At 55.1% G+C, this 17,663-nt stretch overlaps 2 protein-coding genes across 9 annotated transcripts in view; one reads left to right on the top strand and one right to left on the bottom strand.

The window, feature by feature from the left end:
• COPG2 (COPI coat complex subunit gamma 2) overlaps positions 1–17,663 on the bottom strand; it is a 140,073-nt gene that overhangs the window by 16,083 nt on the left and 106,327 nt on the right. The gene's annotated exons all lie outside the window — the stretch shown is intronic.
• MEST (mesoderm specific transcript) overlaps positions 1–17,663 on the top strand; it is a 129,356-nt gene that overhangs the window by 42,861 nt on the left and 68,832 nt on the right. Inside the window, exon 13 of one of the 4 annotated variants that reach the window (XM_057550124.1) lies at positions 10,997–13,575. The exons of the other annotated variants lie outside the window; for them this stretch is intronic. Coding sequence (XP_057406107.1) covers positions 10,997–11,082 — 86 coding nt within the window. The 3' untranslated portion in view covers positions 11,083–13,575. Of the gene's footprint in view, positions 1–10,996; positions 13,576–17,663 lie in introns of those variants that run through there. 4 annotated transcript variants of the gene reach the window in all.

The raw sequence follows: 17,663 nt of genomic DNA, 5'->3' as shown, positions 1-17,663 counted from the left end.
GTGATGGCGCCCAGCAGCCAGGGCAGGAGAGGCTTGTTGAGAGGATCAGGGAACACAGTGTACCGAGAGGGATGGCAGAGAGTTAGAAGGAGAGATTGGGTGTGGAGAATCTGCCCCCAAAAGTGGGCCAAGGGTGAGAGGAAGCCCTTGCAGGAGGAAGAGCACAGCGCAGGTAAGGCAAGCAAGGAACAGGGAGAGGTGGTATGAGGCCAGAGGAGCATGAGCTGGTAGGGGTAGTGGCCCATTGAAAATGCTAGAGATGGGGCATGGTGAGAAGAAAGGTCACAGAGAAGCACGCAGAAGCAATGACCTTCTTCATTCAATGTCATGGACCCAAAAAGTTAGGGTGTTTAGGGGTGAATTTGGACAGCAGACGGACTTAGTATTAGCACACTGGGGACAAAGAAACTGGCCATCCTGGGAGCATGAGGGCTAGGGCTAGTCAAGGAAGAGAGCACTGAATCCTTCTCATGACTGACAGTGGTAGGGGAGCTGCTCAGGGGGTGGCAGGGAAGAGAAACAGGGACAAGCATCACAGGAGAAGGGAGAGAACCTTACGAGTGTGTGAGGGGCTCAGGGTGCAAAGGGGAAGGCAGCCTGAAGAGCTATTAATCTGGAGACTTTGGCAGATCTCAGGGTTAAGAGGGGTAGGATGTGTGGTATTGGGACCAGAAGGTAGGTGCAGTGCAGAGGTGAGACCTAACAGCCTGGGCATTTGAAGACCTGGGGCCCTCAGGAACAAATGGGGTCCATCTCCTGAAATGACTGTGGTAAAACTGAGGAAATTAGGCATCTTTGCACATTAAGAAGAACTCTACAGAGAAACCACTAGTAGGTAACCTCAGAGATTTCGGATGGACTTAGTGGTTGGAGTTCAGAGTGCAGGTAGCAAATATGCTTAAAATGGCAGGGGAGTGAGGGATAACCAAGGCTGTGTTGACATTTCCCAACCATCACCGATTCTGAGCTTTTGCTATACCAGGGGCACTGGGAAGGGGGGGTGCAGGCGTAGCATGTGGTGGAGAAACTGCACACATGGAAGGAGGGGGACCTTCAGAAGGAGTGGGGTGTCAGAGGTCTAGTCTGAGAAGACAATGTACGCAGAAAAGGGGCACAGGGGGAGTGAGCAGTGGGTGGGATGGTAGAGGCTTGAGGGGTAAGGGACTCTTGTTTGGGAGACTTAATCCAGGAAACAACAGAGGGGGCAATGCAGAATGGGATGGAGAGAGAGAGGAGGATCTTAAAATCTGTACATGAGGGGATCGTGGCCTAGAGGGAAAGAGGGCAAAGAGTGGATCCAGACCATGTCATTCATCGGGGAGTGGGAGAGCAAGGTGATGGGCAGGGGTGCATTCTGGGGCCTGTGGGAGGAGAGACGAAAGCGGTGGAGGTAATGGAAGGAGAAGAGGGGGGAGTGGGGGCCTGATGTAAAGAACTGGGGGCAGTGGCTCTATTAAAAGGGAACAGAGAAAAGGAAGGAAGGTGAGATGAGGTGAGGATGAGTATAAGGACGCCTAAAGGGAAGGCAATACTAAACCCAGTGGAAGGACCTGATGAGAGACAGCAGATGGTACCGGAGAGAATGTGGCAGGGCAGGGGAAGAAGGGAGAATAAGCATAAGGACAGGTCACAGGAGGGAGCACCCCCTACGAAGAAGGGATGACCCAATGCAACTCGATGACAGGCATCAGGGAGCACTCAGATGAGATCATGGGCCCTAGAGAAGAGGCAGACACTTTCCCTGGGGCCAGGGAGAGAAAGGGAAGGAACGGATCACGTGAGGAGAGGTCACAGGAAGGCATGTCCAAATGGGGTCTCGATGTGGCACGACAAGAGGGTCACCTACCAGAGACAGACCAGGTGATGGGAGGCATCCAGGGGAGGATGGAGAATGGAGCGCAGCGGAAGGGACCCAGGCTGGACACCAACGGGGGAGCAACGGGCAGAGGGAGGTGGGCAGGTAGGAATCCAGGCAGATCTCAGAGGTGCCAACCAGAAGGAACCTCAGAATTACAGGGCCAGCCAGTGGGAGCAGAGGCTTGGGGAGGGAGGAGTGGAGGGTGGCAGGCAGGGGGTGGGGAGCAGTGGCCGCTGCTACAGCCTCGAATGTTGTGGCAAGGGTGCAACTCTTCCGCCAGGCTCTTTACTACGGATCCGCTGGGAGCGGGGAGGGACTGGGTTAGGGTGTGGGTTGGCTTTGATGGGGTTGGATGGGAGGGCAGGGTTGGGATTAATGGGGGTGGGGGTGGGGAGCTGGGGGAGGGTCATGAGGCAAGCTCCAGGCATTGAGAATATCATCTACTTTAACTGAACTTCTGGTACTTACACATCCAGTGTTGGGGTGATGACTTCAGGTTGAGGAGAGGACTGGGAAGACCAGTGAATCCACCCAGAGAGGACAAAGGAGAGTAGCTGCAGGAAGGGAGGGAAAGGTCTGCTTGGCAGGAATCACAGAGGGACAGGAGGACCATGAGGACAAGGCTCTGCGGGGGACGGTGTCGTGGGTCTGAAATGAAGAGAGGTAAAGTAGGGAAAAGAACGATGGCAAGTGCCAAGAAGGACCAGGTTTGGACCAATGATGTTGTCCCAATGCCTGAGGGTCATAAAGGATGGGGGGGCAGGAGGGGTATATAGGGGTGTGTGAAAAGACTAGTGTTTTAATGCAGACTGGGGCTTGGGGCACGTCAGGTGTCAGTGAGTTAATATGGAAGGGAATGTGGTGGTTCCAGGAGGACAGTGCCGGGCCAGTGTCAGAGTGGGGGGCAGGGCCGGGATCCTTGAGGAACAAGGGTCAATGGCAACCGATGGGAGCCTAGAGGCGGGCAAGGGGAAAGTGCAGCCCAGGGAGGCACGCTGGGCTTCCACAGCAGTGATTCCTCCCCAGGGAGGCCTGTCAGAACATCTGAGGGTGAGCAGTGCTCTGTTCAAAACAAAAACAAAAAAATCAAAAAAGAAAACACAAAAACATTCCTGAAAGATGAGGCTGATAGGCTGCCTTGGGGGTCACGCATCCTCGGGTGAGAATCACTGGGTGGAAGGGGCAGGGTGGACAGCTGGGCAGAGAGGTGACGCATGAGCAGATGAGCCCGAGTCAGGCAGATGGAGGCATCAGAGTCAAGAGTGTCAGACGTGGAGGAAAAGCACCCAGGACCAGGGAGACAGCGAGTAAATGGATGTAGCCAGTAAGCCACCTGGAATGATACAGGGTGGGTTGGAATTACTGTTAATGGGTCAGGAGTGAAGTGCCAACTTGGTGGTCCCAGAGCTGAGGATGCTTGAGACATAAAGCCGAGAGATGGAAGTGATGACTGAAAGGAAGTTGGGTTGTGTGTATGTGAGCAGAGAGCACCGGAGGGGATGTCCACACAGAAGGAAGGGGCAGATGGGATGGGAGAGGACAGTGCAGGAGAGCGTCTGGGAGAGAGATGACTGCTGGGAGGGAGGAGAAGGAGGGAAGGAGGGCGGACAGCAGGACCCAGGGCTCTGTGCAGGGGGAGACTGGGGTTGGTAGGTGTGGAGGCAAGAGGGAAGGCAAAAGGCAAAAGTGCTGTGGTGAAGGGGTAAAGGTCGGAGGGTCAGGGGAAGGGTTCCCCACGACCTGTGTCAGTATGAAACAGTTTGAATGGAAACATGAAAGGTTACATTGGAGGGGCCTAGGAGGACAGGGTAGTCTGGGTTCACAGGACAGGAGCGTGAGGATTCAGTACAGAGTGTCTGAGGCAAAGGTGACGGAACTGGGTTGAGCAGTGGATGGGGGACTGAGAAGGGAGCACACAGCAGAGGAGACAACTGGATCCAGCTGGAAGGTTCAGACTGTAGCTGAAAGTGTTGCTGTGCATGCCACAGAGAAGCAAGGCAGAACTTGAAACCGGGCCCAGGATGTAGGTCAGGTGAGCAGTCTGGAGCCACTGAGAGAGTGTGGTAGAGGAGAGGGGCTCCAATGGGAGGATGGGCAGGTGATGGTACCCTCGCAGCTAAGGAATGAGAGGCTTGCTGAGAGGCTCAGGGAATGTGCTACCTCAAGAGAGGGATTACGAAGAACCCGAAGAAGTAGATGTGGAGAATCAGATATTCTGCCTCCAAAAGTGGGCCAAGGGTGTGACAAACCCCATGCAGAAGGAAGAGCACAGTGTGGGTATGGCCAGCAGGGAACCTGGGAGATGTGTGACAAGACGATGGAAGGTCAGAGAGAAGCCTAGAGAAGCAATGACCACCTCCAAAATGGTGGACCCAAAAAGGAAGAGTGCTTAGGGGTGAATTGGGACAGCACATGGATTCAGGACACCACACTGGAGATGGAGAGAATGGCGATGGAGGGAGCATGAGCGCAGGTCAAGAAGGGAGCAGGTGTCAAGAAAAGACCACTGCATCTGTGGCATGACTGGCAGGTGGTAGGAGAAGCAGGACAGGACGTTGAAGGTAAAGCAGAGAGGCTCTCGAAGACAACAGTGAAAGAAGAGGTAGAGGCTGGGCCAAGTAAGGTTCCACCCACACTCAGCGTGGGAAAAGGGAACAGTGGAGTCTGGAGCAGCCATGAACTGGTGGACCCTGAGAGCGAGTTGTATCAGGGGCGTCAACAGGAAGAGAAAGGGACAGCAGAGGGGAGAAAAGCTCATGAAGGCGCTAGGTGCTCAGGTATAGTAAAGGGGGCACCATGGAAAAGGGGAAGGCCATGTGAAGAGATCCCAATCTGGGGATGTTGGCAGATCTTGGGGGCAAGAGGATTGGCATGTGTGGTATTGGGGCAAGAAGGCAGGAGCAGAGCAGAGCTGAGACCCCATAGCCCGGGTGCTTGAATACCTGGGGCCCTCAGAAGCAAGCAGGGAAAGGGGACCTAGTGATAGGGGTGGAACTGAGGAAACAGGGCAGTTGTTGCACATTAAGATGGACCCTGCACAGAAAGCACTGGCAGGTATTCTCAAGGACTTTGGTATGGACACATGTGGATGGAGTCCAGTGTGTAGGTAGCAGATTTGCTCAGAAATGGAGGAGTGAGCAGGAACCAAGGTGGAGGTGACATTTCATAATGATCGCTGAATTCATGCATCTGCTATTCCAGGGGGGCTGGAAAGGGTGGGGGTCTAATATGTGGTGCAGAGACTCCACCCAAGGAAGTTGGGAGAGAGGGGGGACCATCAAAACCTGTGGGGTGTCAGAGGTCTAGTCTGAGAAGATAACGTGGGTGGCAAAGGGGCACAGAGGGAGAAAACAAGCAGTGGGAGGGTGGGGCCTTGGGGAAAGAGGGGTTTCTTGTTTGGGAGGCTGGATCCAATGGACAACAGAGGGAACAAGGCAGAACGGATGGAGAGTGAGAGGAGGGCCTCAAAAATCTGCACATAGGCGTGGTGAGTGGAATGTGGCCAAGAGGGAAAGAGAGCAGAGAGGGGATCTGGACTCTGTCAAGGGGGAGTGCAAGGTCAAGGACATCTGGCAGGGGTGCATCACCGGGGCTGATGGAGAAGAAATGGAAGCAGTGGAGGCCAGGGAAGGAAGAAGAGGAGCAAGTGCCAGCTTGGTGTAAAGAACTGTGGGCAATGGCTTAACTAAAAGGGAAGAGAGGAGTGGAAGGAAGGTGAGACAGGGGCAGGCTAAGGAAAAGGCAGCCTAAAGGGAAATGGTGGCCTGGGCCAGTGGAAGGACTGAACGAGAGACAGCAGATGGTTTTGGAGAGAACGTGGCAGGGCTGGGGGTGGAAAGAGCGTGAGCTGTGAGGACAGGTCACAGGAGGGAGCACCCCCTACGGAGAAGGGATGACCCAATGCAACTCGATGACAGGCATCAGGGAGCACTCAGATGAGATCATGGGCCCTAGAGAAGAGGCAGACACTTTCCCTGGGCCAGGGAGGGAAAGGGAAGGAACGGATCACGTGAGGAGAGGTCACAGGAAGGAATGTCCAAATGGGGTCTTGATGTGGCACGACAGGGCGGTCACCTACCAGAGACAGACCAGGAGATGGGAGGCATCCAGGGGAGGATGGAGAATGGAGCGCAGCAGAAGGGACCCAGGCTGGACACCAACGGGGGAGCAATGGGAAGAGGGAGGTGGGCAGGTAGGAATCCAGGCAGATCTCAGAGGTGCCAACCAGAAGGAACCTCAGAGTTACAGGGCCAGCCAGTGGGAGCAGAGGCTTGGGGAGGGAGGAGTGGAGGGTGGCAGGCGGGGGGTGGGGAGCAGTGGCCGCTGCTACAGCCTCGAATGTTGTGGCAAGGGTGCAACTCTTCCGCCAGGCTCTTTACTACGGATCCGCTGGGGGCGGGGAGGGAGCTGGGGGCGGGGAAGGAGGAGCTCGGGGAATGAGTAGGGATGGGGTTGGGGTCGGGGTGCAGGTCGGGTTTGACAGGGTTGTATGGGAGGACAGGGTTGGGATTGCTGGGAGTGGAGGTGGGGTGGGGAGGGAGATCCAACTGCAGACACTGAGAAAACCTTCTTTAACTGTGCTTCTGGACTGATTATACATCCAGTGTTGGGGTGATGACTGCAGGCTGAGGAGAGGACTAGGAAGACCAGTGAATCCACCCAGAGAGGACAAAGGAGAGTAGCTGCAGGGAGGGAGGGAAAGGTCTGCTTGGCAGGAATCACAGAGGGAGGTGAGGACAATAGGGGCAAGACTCTCCAGGGGGACGGTGCTGTGGGTCTGATATGAGGAGGGGTAACCTGGGGAAAGGGACAGTGGCAAGTGCCGAGAACAACCAGGTTTACTTTTGCACCAAAGATGTTGTCACAATGCCCGAAAGCCATAAAGGATGGAGTCAGGAGGGACTGGCAGGGGGTGGGGGGAGGGAGTGTGAAAAAAGACAATGCTTTAATCCTGAGAGGGGCTTGGGGCACGTCAGGTGTCAGTGAGTTAATATGGAAGGGAATGTGGTGGTTCCAGGAGGACAGTGCCGGGCCAGTGTCAGAGTGGGGGGCAGGGCCGGGATCCTTGAGGAACAAGGGTCAATGGCAACCGATGGGAGGCTAGAAGTGGGCAAGGGGAGAGTGCAGCCCAGGGAGGCACGCTGGGCTTCCACAGCAGTGATTCTTCCCCGGGTGGGGGGGGGTAGATTTCACCCAAGGGGGGCTGTGGGCATGGACCCCAAGGGAGGCCTGTCAGAACATCTGAGGGTGAGCAGTGCTCTGCTCAAAACAAAAACATCAAAAAAGAAAACACAAAAACATTCCTGAAAGATGAGGCTGATAGGCTGCCTTGGGGGTCACGCATCCTCGGGTGAGAATCACTGGGTGGAAGGGGCAGGGTGGACAGCTGGGCAGAGAGGTGACGCATGAGCAGATGAGCCCGAGTCGGGCAGATGGAGGCATCAGAGTCAAGAGTGTCAGACGTGGAGGAAAAGGACCCAGGACCAGGGAGACAGCGAGTAAATGAATGTAGCCAGCAAGGCACCTGGAATGATTGGGGGAGGGGGGAGGCGGACTACTGTCAATCAGTTGGGAGTGGATTGCAAGCATGGTGTCCCTGAGCTTAGGACTCTTGAGGAGTAAGGCTGAGGGAGATGGAAGTGGTGACTGAAAGGAAGTTGGGTTGTGTGTATGTGAGCAGAGAGCACCGGAGGGGATGTCCACGCAGAAGGAAGGGGCAGGTGGGACAGTAAACTGCAATGAAAGAGAGCATCTGGAGAGAGACGACTGCTAGGGAGGGAGGAGAAGCAGACGAGGGACGGAAGGCAGCACCCACCACTGCAGGATGAGACTGAGAACCATGGTGTAGCATGTGGGGTTGGTAGGTGCAAAGCTAAGAGAAGGGCAGAAGTGCCACTGTGAAAGGAAAAAGGAGAATCAGAGGAAGAGGCTCCCCAAGAGCTGTGTCAGAAAAATAAGCAACAAAGGAGTCCGAATAGAAATATGAAAGGTTACAGGGAGCGACATTTTGGGGGCCCAGGAGGAAACCATAGTATGTCCACAGGGAGTGAGTACGGGTTGGTGGATGGAGCGTGCAGATTCAGTACATTGCTTCTGAGACAAAGATGACTGAATTCGGTTGAGCAGAAGGTGGTGGATCAAGAAGGGAGCACACAGCAGAGAAGACCACCGAATCCCGCTGGAAGGTGCACAATGGTAGCTGAAAGAATGTCACATGGCTCAGGTAGGACAGTTCCTTTGCTATGTATGCAGTAACTGCAAAGCAGCAGAGACCCAGAAACTGGGCCCAGGAGGTAGGAGGTCAGGTGAGCAGTCTCCTAAGGGTGAGAGAATATGGTAGAGAGAGGCAGTCCACAGGACAGGAAGAGTGAGAAAGGGCTGGCCATGGATCCTTGGGGTTAGGGCAGGAGAGGCTTGTTGAAAAGGTCAGGAAAGCACTGCACCGAGAGTGGGATGGAACAGAACCTGTAGGTGGCAGTGGACATGGAGAATCCAGGAACTTTTGCCCCTAGGAATGGGCCAAGGGCATGCAGGAGGCAGAGCAAAGAACAGGTAAGGCCAGCAAGGAAAACGGGAGTGGTGGGAGGAGGCCAGAGGAGAATGAGGTGGGAGACAGAGATACTGGCCCATTGAAAACGCTGGAGACCACTCTGTCAGTGCAGGGCATGGGGAGATGTGAGAGGTCAGGGAGAAGCTCACAGAAGCATCAACCTTCTCCAAAAGGGTGGACTAGAAACAGCAGGGGGAGAGCAGAAGGAGTCACAGCCGCACATTGAAGAGGAAGAAGCTGGCAACAGGTGGAGCTTCATGGCAGAAGGGAGCAGATGTCAAGGAAAAGACCACTGAATCCACCCAGGAACTGGCAGATGGAGGGGAAGCTGAAGATGAAGTAGAGGGTCTGTGGAAGACAAGAGTGGGAGAAAAGGTGGACAGGGGCTGAGTCAGTTCTATGTACAACCAGCTTGGAAAGGGAGAGACACTAGAGTCTCTGGCAGCCATACAAGGTGGTCTGTGGGATGCATGTTGGTTCAGGGGAGTTGATGGGAAGAGAAGGGAACCGGTGGCAGTAAATGGGGGCCGGGGAGGAAGCTCACAAACATGTGAGGGACTCAGGGTCAGAATCAGGTGCAGGTGACATTTTGCAGTGATTGCTGATCTGTGCTTCTGCTCTTCCGGTGGGGGCTGGAGAGGGTGGAGGTCTAGCATGTGCAGAGAGACTCTACATAAGGAAGGAGGGACCTTCACTAGTAGTGGGGGTCGTAGGTCTAGTCCAAGAAGGTAATGTGGGCAGCAATGGGCCACAGAGGGAGAGAGCAAGGGGTGGGATAATGGGGGGTTGGGAGGTCAAGGTCTCTCATTCAGGAGGCTAGATCTGATGGACAACAGAGGGAACAAGGCAGAACGGATGGAGAGTGAGAGGAGGGCCTCAAAAATCTGCACATAGGCGTGGTGAGTGGAATGTGGCCAAGAGGGAAAGAGAGCAGAGAGGGGATCTGGACTCTGTCAAGGGGGAGTGCGAGGTCAAGGACATCTGGCAGGGGTGCATCACGGGGGTGATGGAGAAGAAGTGGAAGCAGTGGAGGCCAGGGAAGGAAGAAGAGGAGCAAGTGCCAGCTTGGTGTAAAGAACTGTGAGCAATGGCTTAACTAAAAGGGAAGAGAGGAGTGGAAGGAAGGTGAGACAGGGGCAGGCTAAGGAAAAGGCAGCCTAAAGGGAAATGGTGGCCTGGGCCAGTGGAAGGACTGGACGAGAGACAGCAGATGGTTTTGGAGAGAACGTGGCAGGGCTGGGGGTGGAAAGAGCGTGAGCTGTGAGGACAGGTCACAGGAGGGAGCACCCCCTACGGAGAAGGGATGACCCAATGCAACTCGATGACAGGCATCAGGGAGCACTCAGATGAGATCATGGGCCCTAGAGAAGAGGCAGACGCTTTCCCTGGGCCAGGGAGGGAAAGGGAAGGAACGGATCACGTGAGGAGAGGTCACAGGAAGGAATGTCCAAATGGGGTCTTGATGTGGCACAACAGGGCGGTCACCTACCAGAGACAGACCAGGTGATGGGAGGCATCCAGGGGAGGATGGAGAATGGAGCGCAGCAGAAGGGACCCAGGCTGGACACCAACGGGGGAGCAATGGGAAGAGGGAGGTGGGCAGGTGGGAATCCAGGCAGATCTCAGAGGTGCCAACCAGACTGAACCTCAGAGTTTCAGGGCCAGCCAGTGGGAGCAGAGGCTTGGGGAGGGAGGAGTGGAGGGTGGCAGGCAGGGGGTGGGGAGCAGTGGCCACTGCTACAGCTTCGAATGTTGTGGCAAGGGTGCAACTCTTCTGCCAGGCTCTTTACTACGGATCCGCTGGGGGCAGGGAGGGAGCTGGGGGTGGGGTTGGGGATGGGGTTTGGGTTGGTGATGGGGTTGGGATCAGTGGGTGTGTGAGGGGATGGTGGTGGGAGGTGGGGAGGGGGGACAGGGTTGGGGTGGGGGTGTGGGTTGGGTTTGACTGGGTTGGATGGGAGGGCAGGGCTGGGATAAAGGGGGTTGGTGGAGGGACATGAGCCAATCTCTAGGCACTGAGAATATCACCTACTTTAACTGCACTTCTGGACTGATGACATGTCCAGTGTTGGGGTGATGACTACAGGTTGACAGGACTGGGAAGACCAGTGAAGCCACCCAGAGAGGACAAAGGAGAGTAGCTGCAGGAAGGGAGGAAGGGAAAGGTCTGCTTGGCAGGAACCACAGAGGGACAGGAAGACCACTGAGGCAAGGCTCTGCAGGGGGACAATGTCGTGGGCCTGCTATGAGGAAGGGTAAAGTAGGGAAAAAAACAATGGCAGGTGCCAAGAAGGACCAGATTTGGACCAGTGATATTGCCCCAATGCCTGAGCGTCATTGAGGATGGGTGGAAGACGTGTGGGATGTGTGTGTGAAAAGAACAATACTCTGATGCAGACTGAGGTTTATGCCCTGGCGGGTGTCAGTGAGTAACTGCGTAAGGGAATGTGGTGGTTCTGAGAGTACTGACCAGTGTCAGACTGGGGCCATTTGGGGATTCTGAAGAAGTGTCAATAGCAACCAATGGGAGGCTAGAGATGGGCAAGGGAGAGTGCAGCCCAGGAGGTCACATTGGGCTTCCCCTGCAGGGATCATCATGGGGACGGTGGGGTGGATTTCACCCAAGGAGAAGCTGTGGGCAATGACCCCAAGAGAGTTCCATGAAAACATCTGAACAGTGAGTAGTACTCTGCTCAATACAAAGAGAAATCAAAAAAATCCCAAAAGGAAAGCACAAGAACACGCCGGGATAATGAGGCTGATAGGCTGCCTTGGGGGTCACGCATCCTCGGGTGAGAATCACTGGGTGGAAGGGGCAGGGTGGACAGCTGGGCAGAGAGGTGACGCATGAGCAGATGAGCCCGAGTCGGGCAGATGGAGGCATCAGAGTCAAGAGTGTCAGAAATAAGGGAAAAGGACCCAGACCAAGCAGACAGCAAACAAATGGATGTAGCCAACAAAGGACCTGGAATGAGAGGGCAGGTTAGGATTCACCATCCACGGTAGAGAGGGTGGGCAACAAGGTGGTGGTCCCTCAGCTGAGGACACCTGAGGAGTAGGGCTGAGACAGATGGGAACGGCGACCAAAAGGAAGGTGGGTTGTGCAAATCTGAGCAGAGAGCTCTGGGCGAGATGTCCACAGTGAAGAAAGGGCAGACAGATGGGACACGACACGGAGGACTGCATCTGGGAGAAAGATGACTGCTGCAGAGGGAGGAGGAGAGAGGGAGGGCAGACAGCAGGACCCAGGGCTCTGTGCCGTTCGAGACCGAACAGGATGATGTCAGGCAGAAGGGAGGCAGAAGTCGAAGTACTGGAGTGAAAGGAAGAGGGGAGGAGAGTCAGAGGGGGAGGCTCCCCGAGAGCTGTCAGAAGAGTATGCAACAAGGGGTCTGGATGGAAGCATGAAGGTTACAGGGAGCAACCTTTACGAGGTCCCGGAGGAAAGCACAGCGCAGGTCCACAGGGCTGAGTATGGGTTGGCGGGCAGAGTCTGTGGATTCAGTACTGTCTGAGGCAAAGAGGGCTGAACTGGGTTGAGCAGCAGGTGAGAATCAAGAAGGGAGCACTCAGCCGAGGAGACAGCTGAATCCAGCTGGAAGGTTCACAATGGTAGCTGAAAGAATGTTACACGCTCAGGTAGGACAGTTTTCTACTGTGTTGCAGTAGAGAAGCAAAGCAGGAGAGACCTTGAAACCAGGAGGCCAGGTGAGCAGTCTCTGACAGGTGGGAGGGTATGGAGAGAAGAGGGGATCCAACGGGCCAGATGAGTAAGAAACTGCAGGCGATGGCACCCGGCAGCCAGGGCAGGAGAGGCTTGTTGAGAGGATCTGGGAACACACTGCATCAAGAGATGGATGACAAAGGGCTAGAAGGAGACAGTGGATGTGGAGAATCTAGGTACTGTGCTCCCGAAAGTGGGTCGAGGGCATGAGGAAGCCCATGCAGGAGGAAGAGCACCGCGAGGGTAAGGCACGCGAGGAACTCGGGAGAGGTGGGTGAGGCCAGAGGAGGTTGAGATGGTAGAAGCAGTGGCTCTTTGGAGATTTGGAGACAGCCCTGTCAGCGCAGCACATGGTGAGATGATGAAAGGTCAGAGAGCACCCAGCAGCAATGACTTTCTCCAAAATGGTAGGCCCCAAAAGTAGCATGCTTTGGTGTGAATTCAGACAGCCTGGGTTCAGTACAGCATGCTGGGGACCAAGAAGCTGGCAATGGGGGAACATAAAGGCAGGTCAAAGAAGAAGGGAAAGATTAGGGAATGTGTCACATGACTGGCAGCTGGTAGAGGAAGTAGGATGAGATGTTGAAGAGGAAGCAGAGGGGCTCCTGAAGACAAGAGCAGGAGAAAAGGTGGATGAGGGGCCGAGCCAGTTCAGTGGCAGCCAGCCTGGAAAGAGAGAGACATTGGCATCTTGGGCAGCCATGAAAGGTGTCTGCGGGATATGAGCTGGGTCAGGGGAGTCGATGGGAAAAGAAAGGAACGGGTGGCAGTGAAGAGGGGAAAGAACGTCATGAACGTGCTCGGGGCTCAGAACAGGTAAAGGGGGCACTGCAGAGAAGAGCAGGGCAGCCTGAAGGGCTCCCAGTCTGGGACTTTGGGAGATCTCAGGAGGCAAGAAGGCTTTGTGTGGTAATGATGCCAGATGGTAGGAGCAAAGCAGAGCTGAGACATCATTGCCTGGGCCTTTGAAGACCCAAGGCCCTCAGAGCAAGGGGGAAAGGGCCACAATGACTGGTGACACAGAGGACAGGGCAGTGCTGTACCATCAGATAGACCCTGCACACAAACTACTAGCAGGTATCCTCAGGGACACTGGAAAGGACCAGGTGGAATCCAGTGTGCAGGTAGCAAGCATGCTTAGAAATGGCACAGGAATGGGTGGGAACTAAGGTGGTAACAGCATTTGTCATCAATCACCAAATCCATGCTTCTGCTATTCATCAGGTGCTGAAGAATGGAGGTTAGCAAGTGGCAGAAAGACTCTGCACAGGGAAATCAGGGGAACGGCTGGGACCTGTGAAGCCAGTGGGGTATTAGAGGTCTAGTCTGAGAAGATAATGTGGGCAGGAAAGGGCCACAAGGGGAGAGAGCAATGGGTGGGATGCTAAATGGCTGGAAGGTGAGGGACTCTTGTTTGGGAGGCTGGACCCAAACAACAGAGGGAGCAAGGCCGGATGGGACGGGGGGGGGGGCAATTGGAGGGTCTTAAGATCTGCACATGGGTGCTGTGAGGGGATCGTGGCCTAGAGGGAAAGAGGGGGGGTCTGGACATGTTATTGGGGAGTGGGAGAGCAAGGTGATGGGCAGGGGTGCATCCTCGGTCCAAAGGAAGAGAGATGGAAGCAGTGGAGGTGAGGGAAGGAGAAGACAGGGAAGTAGGGGCCTGGTGTAAAGTCCCGTGGGCAATGGCTTGATTAAAAGGGAAGAGAGAAGAGGAAGGAAAGTGAGACAGAGCAAGACTAAGGAAAAGGGAGCCTAAAGGGAAACGGTGGCCCAAGCCAGTGGAAGGACCAGACCAGTGACAGCCCATGATTTCAGGAGAGAACATGGCAGGGCAGGGGATGGAAAGAGCGTAAGCTGTGAGAGCAGGTCACAGGAGGGAGCACCCCCTATGGAGAAGGGATGACCCAATGCAACTCGATGACAGGCATCAGGGAGCACTAAGATGAGATCATGGGCCCTAGAGAAGAGGCAGATGCTTTCCCTGGGCCACGGAGGGAAAGGGAAGGAATGGGTCCCACGAGGAAAGGTCTTGGGAAGGAATGTCCAAATGGGGGCCTCAGTGCAGCACCAAGGGAGAGTCACCTGCCAGAGACAGACCAGGTTATGGAAGGCGCACAGGGGAGGATGGAGAGAGGAGAGAGGTGGAAGGAGACAGGCTGGTTACCACTAAGAGAAGCAATGAGAAGAGGGAGGCAGCAGGTAGGAAACCAGGTAGATGTCAGCGGCGCTAACTGGAAGGAAGTGCAGAGTACTGGGGCCAGCCAGTGGGAGCAGAGAAATGGGGAAGGAGGAGGGGAAAAGGGGTGGCAGGCAGTGGGTGGGCAGCAGTGACTGCTCTTACAGCCTCAAATGTTGTAGCAAGGGTGCAACTTTTCAGCCAGGCTCTTTACTACGGATCTGGCAGGGATGGGGTGGGAGCCTGGGGGATGGAGTTTGGGACAGGGATCAGGATTGGGGTGCAGGTAGGGGTTGACTGGGTTGGATGGGAGGGCAGGGTTGGGATCAGTGGGGATGGGGGGATGGGGGTTGGAGGCGGGACACATGAGTCAAGCTCCGGGCACTGAGAAAGTCATCTACTTTAACTGAGCTTGTGGACTGATTACAAGTCCGGTGCTGGGGGTGATGACTACATTAAGAAGAGGGAAGGTAAGAACACTGAATCCACCCAGAGAGGACAAAGGAGAGTAGCTGCAGGAAGGTAGAAGGGAAACATCTGGTTGGCAGGAAAGACAGATGGACATTATGACCGTAAGGGCAGGGGATGTCACAGATCTGAAATGAGGAGGGATAAACTATTCAAAGGGACAAATGACAAGCACTGAGAAAGAGGAGAATTAGACCAAAGATATTGTCACATGCCTGAGAGTCATGAAGCGCAGGGGATACAAGGGGTGTGTGGGGCTGTGGGCATGAAAAGAGACGGGAGAGGACAGTGCAGGAGAGCGTCTGGGAGAGAGATGACTGCTTGGAGTGGGGATGGAGGGCGGACAGCAGGACCCAGGGCTCTGTGCAGGTCCAGACTGAGGGCGGTGGTATTGGGAGTGGGTTTGGCAGGTGCGGGGGCAAGAGGGTGGGAAGAAGGTGAGAGTGCTGCGGTGAAAGAAGAAGGTCGGAGAATCAGAGGCCGGAGCCTCCCTGAGAGCTGTGTCAGAAGAGTACGTGACAAGGGGTCTGGATGGAAACCTGAAAGGTTACAGGGAGTGATGTCGTGGGGTCGTGCGGCCCGGGAGGCAAGCTCAGCCTGGCTCATGAGCGTGGGTTGGTGGGCGGAGCGTGAGGATTCAGCACAGTGTGCCTGAAGCAGAGACGACTCAACTGAGTTGAGCAGTGGATGGGGGATGGAGAAGGGAGCACAGAGCAGAGGAGACAACTGGATCCAGCTGGAAGGTGCACAGACAGTAGCTTCTTTAAAGAATGTCACATGGCTCAGGTAGGATAGTTCCTTTGCTGTGTATGCAGTAACTGCAAAGCAGGAGAGACCTAGAAACTGGGCCAAGGAGGTCACGTGAGCAGTCTCCAACTGGTGAGAGAGTGTGGTAGAGGAGAGGGGTCCAGTAGGCCAGAAGAGTGAGGAAGGTCGGGCGATGGCGCCCAGCAGCCAGGGCAGGAGAGGCTTGCTGCGAGGATCAGGGAACACACTGTGCGGAGAGGACGGCAGAGAGCCCACAGGAGAGAGTGGATGTGGAGAATCCAGGAACCTTGCCCTGCAAATTGGACCCAGGGTGAGAGGAAGCCCATGCAGGGGGAAGAGCACAGTGCAGGTAAGGCAAGCGAGGAACTGGGAGAGATGGGATGAGGCCAGAGGAGCCTGGGCTGGTAGAGGTAGAGGCCCACTGAAAATGCTGGAGACAGGGCATGGTGAGAAAAAGAAACATCAGAGAGGACCCAGAAACAACCACCTTTTCCAAAATGGCAGACCCGAAATGTAGGGTCCTTATGGCTGTTTTCAGAGGCCATGGACAGCACTTTGTGCACCAGGAGTCGGCAGTCAGGAGCATGAGCGTGTGTCGGAAGAGAGGGAGCAGATGTCGAGGAACAGGCAGCGAAGACCTCGCATGACTCAGGTGGCAGGGGAAATAGGACGGATGCTGCAGATGAAGTAGAGCGTTTCTCAGAGAGCGGAAGAAAAGGCAGAGTATGGGCCAAGTAACGTCCAATCCCCACCCACTCTGGATAGCAAGAGACAGAGGCATCTTGGGCAGCTATGAGAAGGAGGGAGCAGGTTGGGTCAGGTAGTCGATGGGACAAGTAAGGGACAGTAGGCACAGAAGAGGGGAGAGAACCTCATGAATGTGGGGACATCCACTGATCTCACAGCTCAAGAGGAATGGTCTGTGCAGTACTGAGGCCCAGTGGTAGGAGCAGAGCAGGTCCCAGCTGAGATGCCAAAGCCTGGGCGTTTAAAGACCCAGGGCTCTTAGGAGCAATTGGGGACAGGGGCCACAATGACTGTGGTGACATGGAGGAAACAGGGCAGCATTGCACATTAGATATATCCTGCACAGAAACGACTGGCAGGTAACCTCAGGGACTTCAGGATGGACTCAAGTGGATAGAGTCCAGTGTGTTGGTAGCAAATATGCTTAGAATTGGCAGAGGAGTGGCCGGGAATTCAGGTGGTATCAACAGTGCTTCTGCTATTACAAGGGAGCTATAAAGGGTGGAGTTCTAGGATGTGGCAGAGAGAGTCCACACAGGGAACCAGGGAAAACCAGGGACCTTCAAACCACAGGTCTAGTCAGAGAAGAGAATGGGGGCAGCAAAGAGGCACAGGGAGAGAGAGCAAGGGGCAGAATGGTGGAGAGTTGGAGGTGGGGTCTCATGATCAGGAGACTGGATCTGGGGAACAACAGAGGGGGCAGGCAGAATGGGATGGACAACCAGAAGAGAGTCTTAAAATATGGCCAAGAGGGAAAGAGGGCAAAGGAGAGATCTGGACCATGTCATCATGGAGTGGGAGATCAAGGCAATGGGCAGGGGTGTACCCCAGGATCTGAAGGAGGAAAGATGAAAGCAGTGGAGGCAAGGGAAGGAGAAGATAGGGAAGTAGGGGCCTGGTGTAAAGTCCTGTGGGCAATGGCTTGATTAAAAGGGAAGAGAGAAGAGGAAGGAAGGTGAGACAGAACACGCCTAAGGAAAAGGGAGCCTAAAGGGAAATGGTGGCCCAAGCCAGTGGAAGGACCAGACCAGTGACAGCCCATGATTTCAGGAGAGAATGTGGCAGGGCAGGGGGTGGAAAGAGCATGAGCTGTGAGGGCAGGTCACAGGAGGGAGCACCCCCTATGGAGAAGGGATGACCCAATGCAACTCGATGACAGGCATCAGGGAGCACTCAGATGAGATCATGGGCCCTAGAGAAGAGGCAGACGCTTTCCCTGGGCCAGGGAGGGCAAGGGAAGGAACGGATCACGTGAGGAGAGGTCACAAGAGGGAATGTCCAAATGGGGTCTTGATGTGGCACGACAGGGCGGTCACCTACCAGAGACAGACCAGGTGATGGGAGGCATCCAGGGGAGGATGGAGAATGG

The sequence above is a fragment of the Balaenoptera acutorostrata genome, chromosome 7, assembly GCF_949987535.1.
Source record: "Balaenoptera acutorostrata chromosome 7, mBalAcu1.1, whole genome shotgun sequence".
In the NCBI taxonomy this organism is placed as follows: domain Eukaryota; kingdom Metazoa; phylum Chordata; class Mammalia; order Artiodactyla; family Balaenopteridae; genus Balaenoptera; species Balaenoptera acutorostrata.
Note: the sequence above shows the minus strand (reverse complement) of the source record. Positions and strands in the feature narration are given on the sequence as shown.